The sequence below is a fragment of the Chelon labrosus genome, assembly GCF_963514085.1.
Source record: "Chelon labrosus genome assembly, chromosome: 9".
NCBI lineage: Eukaryota > Metazoa > Chordata > Actinopteri > Mugiliformes > Mugilidae > Chelon > Chelon labrosus.
Genome location: NC_140359.1, coordinates 28,173,415 through 28,184,942, shown reverse-complemented (window position 1 = coordinate 28,184,942; position 11,528 = coordinate 28,173,415). Strand labels below are relative to the sequence as shown.

The window sequence follows — 11,528 nt, the reverse complement described above, 5'->3', positions numbered from 1 at the left end:
GCTGTTCAGCTACAAAGTCATTCCATCCAGGTTTGATGTTACAAGCCTTGTTTTTATGTTTACTTAAGGGCTTACTAGAAGCATTAAGGGCAGCCACAATATTGTCATACATGCCACAAAGTTTGATACAATGATTTGGATTTTTACAGTTCATGTTAAGACACAGAAGAGCATCAATAGGGAGTGCAATATTACTTAATAAGTTTTCAGTTTCAGTAAAATATCGATTTAAATCCTCCTTGGTCAGATTTGTCCAATCCAGCCTCCCACTAGCAGTATCAGCATCTTTATCAGCCAGCAATGGTATATTTTCAACATTCATGGAGATGACAATCGGTATATGATCAGTAGTAGCCATACCATAGTAGATATCCATATTATCTATAGCTGCATGAGCATCTGCTGTACACAGGCAGTGGTCAAGCCACGAGGTTGTGTGCCAGGCTTCACTGACATAGGTAAAACTATTGTCAGGCAGAAAGATTTTGCTAGATAATATGAGATTGGTATCACTACAGAATTGCAGCAGGTGTTTAGCAAATAAAGATTTCTGATCAGACAAATCAGCATTAAAATCCCCAACAACAAAGACACAAGATGAACCATTATCGTCAATAAAGGAATGTATTATTGCTAATCTACTCAAAAATTCATCCTCAAATTCCTGAGACTCATAAGGTGTATAAATATTTATGAGTGTAAACTTCTTTTTATTACAATTAATTTCAAGCCCAATAGCCCAGTCAACATTCAATCTTAAAACTTTAACAAATGGATCGTATTTCTTGTTCCAGAAAACTGCCACACCTCCAGGTATCCTCCCTTGTACTATTTTTGTGCTGAGGTCTGTGGTGGACTCTCCAGCACCATAAAAGTCCTTATGTAGTGTACTCAGTTTGTCCAAATCTTGTTTAGCAAGCCAGGTCTCTTGAAGGCACAGAATGTCACACTCCTTCAGTAAAGCATCAGTCACCAAACGTCTTGTTACGTCAGCTGCACTGTGCCCCACACGCAGGCCACGCACATTGTATGATATAACGCGAATCTTGGTTTACAGTCCACTCATCCCAGGCATATCATCCCTCAGTGCACTGCTTTTCTGTAAGCTGATGATGCCCTCTGGCCCAGACGATACACCTGTTGATATATTGTACATGAATGATGTACAATATATCTCAGAGGCATTTACCCATTACTAACCCCAGTGAGAGGTCCTTCATTAAAATAATGTTGGGTTGGCAGCAACAAATTTAGACTCAGACAGATGTTAATCATTCACATTCACAATCAATCATTCTGTTCTCTTCTCTTCTCTCTTTGCTGTTCTCTTCTCTCTGTCTTCTGTCTGTACCCGGCTGGCCTTAGGCAGATGGGTCCCTCCATATGAGCTGGGTTCTGCTCAAGGTTTCTTCCTGTTAAAAGGGAGTTTTTCCTGCCACCGTTGCCTTCAGGCTGCTCTGGGGGTTTCAGGCTGGGTTTTTGTAAAGCGCCTTGAGACGATTTGTATTGTTATTGACGCTATATAAATAAAATTGAATTGAATTGAATTGAAGAGAAATAACTTGGTCACAGTAGCTCAGTTACACATTAAAAACACTATTGATAATCACAAGTAAAAATTAACATTAACATTAACAACATGGAGTTCTGCTGTTGTTGAACAGCTGGACAGAGTAGAGGATGAATGACGTCCTGTACCGTTCACTGTGGGAGTGGAGCTGGATCAGTCTGTTGGAGAATGAGTTCCACTGTCCCTCTATAGTCTGGTGGAGTGGATGAGATGGATTGTCCATGATGGAGAGATGTTTGTCCAGTGTCCTCCTGTCCCTCACTGAGACAAACATCTCCAACTCACTGCCAATAACGTGTCCAGCCTTTCAGATCAGTTTGTTGATCCTACTGATGTCCTTCCTGCTGGTGCTGCTCCCCCAACAAACCACAGTAAAGTACAGACTGGTAGAATAAAGAGACCTGAGCCTCCTCAGGAACTAGAGTCAACTCAGGGCTAGAACTAGATGATGACTCACAGAGGAGCCTCAGATAAAAGAGGAATGATTGGAATCATGAGAGAAATATAAAACATGGAAAAGATCTTTTATGTAGTTCACTGACGACTGGAAGGAATGGACAAGCTGTCTAGTTAGAGCTGTTCTCTGACACAAGGAACTGAGATCAGTTATAGAACAGAAACAAATATGTGTATATGGATATGTGAACACGAGTAAAGCCACAGCAGCCACAACATTATGACCACTGACAGGAGAAGTGAATAACATCAACCATCTTGTGACAGTTCAGTGTTCTGCTGGGAAACTTCTGGACCTGGCATTCATTGGTGTGGATGTTACTTAGACATGTAGCACCCACCAAGACCAGACCAGGCACCCCCACCCCATAGCAATGACACTCCTTGATGGCAGCAGCCATCCCCAGCAGGATGCAGCCTGACACAGACACACACACAAAAACACTTTAGGAACAACTAAAAAAAAAAACATGAAGAACAGCACAAGGTGTTGACCTGGCCTCCAAATTCACTAGATCCCAAACTGATCAAGTATCTGTGGGATGATCCCCCCCGCTCCCACTAACACCACAGGACACCCTCAGAAGGCCCATGTCCATTCTCTGATGAGTCAGACCTGCACGATATTAGGATGGTGGTCATAATGTTATGCCTGATCTGTGTAGATACAGAATTATCTTAATGCTGACTTAATTTTGTATTTTTATGATTTTTTAATTGGACAATAAAAACAGTAGATATAAACACTGAGATCGTTGTACAAGTTTTCTTTTAATATTTTTTAATAACAGTAACGTCACAACATTAAAGGGTCAGTGTGTGTGATTTAGTGACATCTAGTGGTGAGAATGCAAACTGCACAACCAACTGAATTCTTCTTTCTTGAAAATATGATTCATTCAATCATTCATTCATCCCAACATGTAAGAAAATGAGAATAACTTGACAGTAACAAATAAAATCTTCCTCTAACTGGGTTTGAAGTACTTGAACAAGTTGTTTGCCTGGCTGCCTTTTCCTGCCGTCTTTCTGTCTTTGGTGGTTAAGCTCCTCCCTGGTGGTTTCCTGGATGAGGGAGTCTTCAGGACCAGTTTCTGCTGCTTCCACTCGGACAGGAGCTCCCTTTGAACGTCGGGGGGCAGCTCAGAAAACACCCCGGGGTCCACATTTCCCGGGAACTCGCAGTCAGAAGACCGGGGTAATGACAGCCTCTCTTGGTCCGTGACGTTCTCTCCAGGCGTTTGTGTTGCACCGACAGACAAACTGAATCTGTCTGCAGCCTCTGTAATGTTCTGAGAGTCTCCAAATGTCTGCAGAGACTGATTTCTGGCCATGTGGGAGGTATCAGTGACTGACAGGCCAGTACAAGTGCTGGAAAGAGAGTTTGCGTAGTCAGAAGATAACAGTTCCTTCTGGATTTCCTCTGGAAGGAGCTTAAACACCTCGGGGTCGACATTCGGGGGCAATCGATGAGTCACAGTGCTTGTTGTGGTTGCGTCGCCGGGGTCACGTCCCGCTGCGCTGCAGGACGCTTTCTGATTCTCCGCCGAAGCTACAACGGCGCTTTGTTTCCATGTGAAGCCACGTAACGATGCCTCGCAGCTAGACGAGCCTTTCCTGGTGAGTTTGTGTTGAGCGACGGTGCTGACGAACCGATGATCCGTGTGGTGACCGTCGACGCTCTCAGAGGAAACGTCCTGCTGGAGAATAAAAGAAGAGGAGTGGAAATGAAATTCAAGAGATTATGACGATTAACAACATTACAGAGTTAGGGTCTGCGTAGGGCCTGGGCTGTTGCCGTAGCTACTGTGTCAAACCGACGAACACGCCTGAACCGTCTACAAGTGCTTTTGCCCATTTTCTTATCAGAATATCCTGAAACTTTCAATATCTGGCAGTTATTTACCATTTACTGCATCTTCTAAGAGTCTAATAACCATCCTGGAGAGGCTCAAGTCAAATTACCGTAACTGTAAACTTCAGAACACATTATACCTGGATCTGTGACGAGACCACTTGCATTTTTCCAGGAGACGTGCTCTGTGTGAAGAAGGACGTTATGGAGCCCCTCCCGCTCGCGGCGACAGCCCCCCTGGTCTGCAGGTTACTGAAGCAGACGTTAATGAGGGTGAGGTGGAAGGCGCCGCTGCTGTCCACCATCTTGTGGAAGAGCTTCATGGCCAACGGGACCAGGAGGACCACAGCGTCGTCACTGCTGCCTGTAGGAACGTTACAACAACACCACGCTTCAGTGACTCCTCATTCAGCTCAGATGAATTCACGGCATTCAAACTGGAGGAAAACAACCAAAGGGGATTTAAATGTACGCACTCACTATTTAGCAGATAAAGGTCGACATTATTAGACGTTACAGGGCCTCGTTTACATCTAGACCCTCAGCTATACCACAGCCTGGACGAGAAGACTTGACTAAAATTGATTTTAGATCTGCTGCAGCTCAAGAAGACCCCCTCCCCCCATTACACCACAGGACACCCTTAGAAGGCCCTCCATGTCCATTCGCTGATGAGTCACCACAAGGGAGACCTCCACAATATTAGGAAGGTGGTCCTAATGTTATGTCATCCTGACCAGTGGGAGCGTACCAGAGGTGATCTTCTGTCCCACGTGGTTGGGGATAGGACACTGCCGGCTCTCCCGACTGAACCACTTGTTGGTGGCTGAGTATCTACGGATGGTGAGCCTGAAGGTCTGAGGCTGTCGGCCGTCTTTGTGCATCCTGGCAAACGATTGACACGTTCAGTGAGTTGTCAGCGCCTTGAAAACAACATAACGACAGACTGACTGGCCCTCACCTCTCCACCAGGCTGCTCAACAGCTGCTGAATCTTCTCCAACACCTCGGGAGTTGAAGACATTTTTTTGAAGGAGTCTTCATCACTCAGAGACTGAAATGTAAAGAGGATATTATTAAAGGAAAGAAAATGTATACGACAAACACACTCAGTGTTAGTAAGATATCAGCATGAGGCCTAGTTGTTGTTAGCCTAGCCACAGTAGCTAGCCTAGCCACCCAGTTAGGATGTGTTATTTATAAGATGAATCATATATAATATAATATTTATGCAAAAACAACAGAATATGTTATAAAATTATTAGGAGAAAAGACCAAGCTACAAAAACAACCAGTAGGACCAAGTTGTTAAATGTGAATATACTGCCACCTCCTGGCAGATACAGGACACTGCCTCTGTAGTTTTACACCAGTGTTGGGAGTTAAACCTAACACTTAAACTACTTAAGATTATTCAAAGATACTTCACAGCAGGGTCGTTTCTAGCTTCCCTAAGAAAGATGCTGTTTGGGGGCCACTAGTTTGTGAAACTACGATGAAGAGATTCCTAACCCTTAGTTGGATTAAGATGGAGTAAGATGCCACAATCTATTACACTTGAGCCACTCAGGTAAGTTAAACTGATAAAAAACTATAATACAAGGAAAACAACAATCCTCTATATGTCAATGAATATAACAGATTTTGAGTGTTTATAAAAATGGTTACTTTAAATCACAGTCACTTATCAGCATAACACCTAATATACTTAATCAAAGTAATAATAACAGTTTGTGTTTATGTGATGGTCCTGGAGCTTTCGTTGTACGTTGTATAATGACAAAATAAAGCACTTTACTTTACTTTACTTCCTGGTTCAGGAAGCTCAGAAGATCCCTCTGGCTCAACGTCTGCAGCTCCAAAATATTTTAGAATTGCTCCTGCAAAGACAAAGCTCCTTAGGTTATCAAGCAAAATAGATCATTAGTGCATATTCCTATTTTATATCTGCAGTGATGTTGCTGTAATACAGAAAATTAAAATGAATCTGCTTTTATATTAAACATTGTGATGTACAGTGTACCCAATTACAAAATTGTCACTTTTAAAAGTTTTCTGCATTAATTTTCACATAGGACTAGTTAAAGAAATAAAACTAAGATGAATGATCCACTGCCACAATAGTCTAAAATAAACGCAATGCCTCATATTTATAAATCACTTAAAATATTATTTAAATTATAAAACAGTGGCACACTTCTAATTGACCTTTGGCTAAGCCCCGCCCCCCTTAGTTACTGTTGCTACGTCCGACATTCTCTTCTGGGCTCGGGTTTTCTGTTTATCTATAAGGCTCCGGTATCAACATGGCTTATGCTGTGACAGCTCTTCCTGCTGAACTTTTGTCCAACTTTTATAAAGCAGCAAATAAAGTGTCCGACAGAAGTAGGCAAAAGGGGCTGCAATATGCGTTCGAAGGCTATATTAAGGACATTCAAGTAAAACGCAACGAACAACAAGGCATCCAAATAGAGGCAAAGGCGTACCGGTCACAGTCAAAAAATGAACCACCGCATATCCTATCAATCGAGACGGACGCTGGGACTGACGATATAAAGGAGCAACATTGTTCATGCAAAGCTGGGTACGTCTCTATTCACTTCTATAATCGTTATTATGAAGCAAACGGACTAACGTTACGCACGTATAGCGTTGTATTTCTTCAGCATGTGCTAGCGTATCAACAACTATGCAACTTAAGCTGTAACGGTGATGTTTTGGTTAGCTCCACAGGGTTTTGCGCGCACATCATTGGGCTTATCCATACACTGGATCTCTGCAAGGCACAACATATAAACACTGTGCCAGTTCAGTCCTCCACAAGCTTACCCCAGCAATGGCATAAGCCAAGAGGTGCCAAAGTAGCACCACAGCCTGTGACAGCAGTCGTTGTGGCCAGGGCCAAGACAGAGCGAAAACGGAGACCCATCTTCTGCCAATACAGCAATGACAGGTGAGTCACAGCTATGTTGATTTTTAACACCATGTAGGCTGGCTATCCCATTGTGTCCTTCTGACCAACTTAATTTGATGTAGCCTATGTGTTTAAGACACATGACATAAGCAGAAATGTATTTTGTATTTCAGATCACTTGACATAAGTAGAAATGTACGACCTTTCCATCTCACAGGGCCATCTCCGAGGTAACAGATCAGGATTTGTTGTTATTAAGACAGCTGACAGGGACACCTATGAGCTACATAGCAAGCAAACCCCCAATAGACGTAGTAATGGGTCAGGAGAAGTACCCTCTTGGAAGTGGCTTGAGCTACCAGGTAAAGCAGATTATGTAAAACTGTTAAAAGATAATGACTAACTTATCATTTGCAGGAAGACTTTATTACAGTCACATAGCCAACATACATTTGATTTCATTCACAACAACAACACAATAATTGATTTAACAACCATGTTTTTAAAACATAAAAACATTCAAATTCAGGAGCTTATCGTAGCTGTGTGTACAGACAGATCATTGCACTGTATCCTATGCTTTTATAATATTCGGCTGGAAATTGGATAGCATACAGACCACAAACCATACCTGATTTATGTTTCCAAGCCTGACATTAGGGATCCTTCCAGAAACCATTTTAAATTTCTTCACTTTGGCTATGGCTCTTTCTACATGTACTCTGTGTTTGGCTATTTTCTTTGTCATCTCAACGTCTGTAGCTGGCATCTGACTATTTGATTTGTCAAAGGGGGGAATGTTCAAATTAAGCCCAAGCTCCTTTACATCCTTCTCAATAAGAAAACCCTTATCCACCATGAGCCCATCACCTGCCTTGAGGTAGCCACACTGAAGCAGACCTTTCAGTAAATCTTTGATGCCACATTGTCTAAATATTTCTTGGTCTGAGACTGATCCCGTGTAAAGTGTGGATACAAAGATAATGGCGCCACGAGGATCACAGGCAATAAGACATTTAAGTGTGTTGGTAGATTTGTAGTTCGAGTAAGTCTGACTTTGAAGCAACAGTGATGTTGGTTTTTCTATCTTAATCTCTGTACCATCAAGAATTGCAAAGGTTGTTGGGAACTCTGCTCTGTAGTTGTCAGGCATGTTTTCTGTTATGCTGTCCCTGTGTGGCCAAATAGACATGTTGCCTAGCCTACCATACATGAAATCAATCCATGAATTGAATAAAGTGCTAACAGTTCGTTCTGGAATTTGAAATTTGAAGGCTAGCTCTTTCAGATCAAAGTTTTGCCTCAGCTTCATAAGCACGAGTAGGAACTGTTGTCGTAAAGGCATGAGGTTGATCTGCTGATCTACTCTGTCGTATGTTACAGGACTAAGTGTTCGTGTATCTGTTGCAGTACTGGGTATCCTGAAAAATGCACACAGCTTGTTGAACTCATCATAACTAAAACCTGTGCAGTACTTAAAGTACTCAGGCACATTGCAGTTAGATATAGTCTCTGGTGTGAGTTGGTAATGAGCTTGAGTGGGTGTGGTGTGGGTGAGTGGGTGAGATGCTTGATAAGTTTGAATCTCTTCCCTCAGCAAGACATTTTCTTTTTCTTTATCGGCAAGTTGCCTCTTTAATCGGTTTATTTCCTCTTGGTCCTCTGTGCGATCCCGGTGTGGATCCTCTGTGTGAATCTGGTCTGCTGTGTGAATCTGGTCCACTGTGTGAATCTGGTTTTCTGTGTAAAAACATAACAATGAAATTATTAAAATGAGGCCTAGTAAAAAAAAAAAAAACAGGAAACACAATGTAAATAATATTTCCCCTTCATTGCATACAGCTCCCACTATTGGACAACACTTCACAAGCATCCTCCCAATCAAACTCCAGTGACTTCCCAGCATTCCCTTTGCCACCACAGCCGGGCTCTTTCTGTACTGTCCTTAATGAAGTGCAGATGGAAAGGTTCAGTACCATAGTAGTCTCAAAGTCTGAGGCAGAGGCACTTGAGAAAAACACCAGACAGCAGAGTAGCAACAACATCTGGCATCAAGTCCGCTCTATTCGCCTAACCTCATCCTCCTTCAAGAGAATATTCTCTAGAAGAGCCGACTTTGAACAACTTGCCACCATCATGCAGAGGAAGAAGAAGAGCATTATGACAAAAGCCATGAAGAGAGGCCTGGAGCTTGAGCCAGCCGCTGCAGCCCAGTATGCTGTCATCACTGGTAATGAAGTGCAAGTGTGTGGGTTTGTCATCAACCCTAACGCCCCCTATTTGGGTACATCCCCTGACAGAAGGGTTCAGAGTGGTGAGAATGAGACCTATGGACTTCTAGAAATTAAATGTCCAATGAAAATCAGTTACACCGATTGCCAGTACCTTAAAAAGGTTAGTGATAACACCTACAGGCTCAATCATACACACGAATATTACTTCCAAATCATGGGACAATTGGGGATAACTGGGATGCCATGGTGTGACCTTTTTGTGTTATGACTATCACCTGGAGCGAATCTGTTTTGATCCTGAGATGTGGAGGAAAATAAAAGATAAACTCGACTGGTACTTTTTTGAACACTTTCTCCCTACAATGTGCAATGAGAGTCCACAACGGTCACATGAACTGTAGCTTACCTGTTTCAATGACCATGGACAACTCCTCTGATGTGGTATCCCGCACTGATGAGCCTGATACTGTGGAAATGCCTCTGTAAATACGTATGTGAAATCGATTAAAGTGTTTGATATTATTCTGATACTGTGTTGTGGCTGTAATATTCTTTCTGTAATTGAATTATTTTATTATAACTCTTACCTTTTAGTCGGCAGTCTTCGACATTTGACTGAACTTCCTTCACCAGGAATAGCAGGGACTGGATTTGGGGATTCGGGACTTGGTTCCCCATTAACAAAATGCTGAAATAGTAATGTAAAATATTGTTGGACTGTGGCAACACGGTCGCGGTAGTCACCTTAAAACTGTAACATTGACGTTAGGTGTTTGTATCATTCGTGTCACGTTCGTGTCTGTAACATTAACGATAGGTGTTTGTATCTTGAATAGCAAAGTTAGCTAACATCCAGCCGTTAGTCAAGGCATAACATTACAATCTGACTTACGTGATAGCTAAGCTATCGCTAAACTTGCTTGCTTGCTAGCACCTTGATTCTTCATTAATTAGGGTAAACAACCGAAATCATAACCTAAAACAGCATAAAACTGTCTATAAGTTCACAGTAAGATTAAAAGCAAAATTTACCTTAGAGCACACAAAAGTGTGCTTGTTGATCCTTGAGGGGTTTAGCTGACTGTGAGGACGTCCACACAGTTTAATCCAAAGACGACACTTCTCAGGATTTGACTTCGGTTTTGGGAAGGGTAAAAAACGGACACCCCCTTCCAACCTTTCTGGGAAACGCGTATCTGTATTACAAATGCCCCAGGCACAACGTTTAACCATATTTTTGATAAACTACGCCTGCCGAGACTGAAAATACGAGACGCCTGCGTTAAAGTCAATGGGGCGATGTGAAAAAGTGTCGGACCCCTGTGGGAGGAGCTCTCTTGGCTGCGCTGTGATTGGTCAATCTACATTCTAGGGCGGGGCTTAGCCAAAGGTCAATTAAGGGGACTATAAAATACACACTAAACTTGAAAATGAATCCTAAGTATGAAGCAAACACTAAAGCTGAGTTTATGATGAACAAATCATAGCCAGCTAGCTAACATTTATCAAGGCCTAGCTAACTGGCTAGTTAACATTTGTCCAGGGCTAGCTAACATTTATCCAGGGCTAGCTAACTGGCTAGCTAACGTTTATCCAGGGCTAGCTAACTGGCTAGCTAACATTTATCCAGGGCTTGCTAACTGGCTTACTAACATTTATCCAGGGCTAGCTAATTGGCTAGCTAACGTTCATCCAGGGCTAGCTAACTGGCTAGCTAACGTTTATCCAGGGCTAGCTAACTGACTAGCTAACAATTATCCAGGGCTAGCTAGCTGGCTAGCTAACGTTTATCCAGGGCTAGCTAACTGGCTAGCTAACATTTATCCAGGGCTTGCTAACTGGCTTACTAACATTTATGCAAGGCTAGCTAGCTGGCTAGCTAACGTTTATCCAGGGCTAGCTAACTGGCTAGCTAACATTTATCCAGGGCTTGCTAACTGGCTTACTAACATTTATCCAGGGCTAGCTAACTGGCTAGCTAACGTTTATCCAGGGCTAGCTAACTGGCTAGCTAACGTTTATCCAGAGCTAGCTAACTGGCTAGCAGGACAAACTTGCTAAACGGCGTTTCACCTCCACCTATCCATCCCACGTCACCAACAAATGCCTTACCTTTATCCTTTGACCGTTTTTTCTTTCTCCATTTTCTTTTTCTTCCGTTTTCCACGAAACTGAGATAACTTCTTTTTGATGCCATCACTGTGTTTGTTTTGTTTAATATTCTCGCTAACGGTAATGATGGGTAGCTGTCAATCATGCCCATCACACCTGTCGGCGGCGCGCTACGTCACTCACTTTGCGACAGTGCGGTCCAACGAATATGACGCAATGTTGCCACAGAAACACCAGCCACTGTTTATCCCCACAGATGAGGATAAACATGCAGCTTTGGAGCCCCCTGGTGGCTGTTCACGGCGGACTTTGAAGGAAAAGCTGGATATTGTGAGGAAAGGCCGCCCAACCCTGGAGCTAGCTCGCCTGACTCAGCCGGGGAAACTTT

The 11,528-nt window shown here is 42.8% G+C and overlaps 1 protein-coding gene across 5 annotated transcripts; it reads right to left on the bottom strand.

Moving 5' to 3' along the window:
* Positions 1 to 2,817: 2,817 nt before the first annotated feature.
* Positions 2,818 to 10,162, bottom strand: LOC311493440 (DNA polymerase iota-like). Of its 5 annotated transcripts, none has more exons than XM_084552096.1 (7): positions 9,616 to 10,162; positions 9,435 to 9,508; positions 5,679 to 8,534; positions 4,843 to 4,934; positions 4,633 to 4,766; positions 4,022 to 4,245; positions 2,818 to 3,726 (listed from the first exon to the last, which is right to left on the bottom strand). In XM_084552096.1, exons 4-7 carry the CDS (start codon positions 4,902 to 4,904, stop codon positions 2,995 to 2,997), a joined length of 1,152 nt encoding a protein of 383 aa, XP_084408222.1. In that variant the 5' UTR covers positions 4,905 to 4,934; positions 5,679 to 8,534; positions 9,435 to 9,508; positions 9,616 to 10,162; the 3' UTR covers positions 2,818 to 2,994. The 5 variants fall into 5 exon arrangements, 4 of the variants coding, with proteins under 4 accessions (XP_084408222.1, XP_084408225.1, XP_084408223.1 ...); XM_084552099.1 differs by having other exon boundaries at positions 2,818 to 3,723; XM_084552097.1 differs by having other exon boundaries at positions 5,684 to 8,534.
* Between the last annotated feature and the right edge of the window lie 1,366 nt (positions 10,163 to 11,528).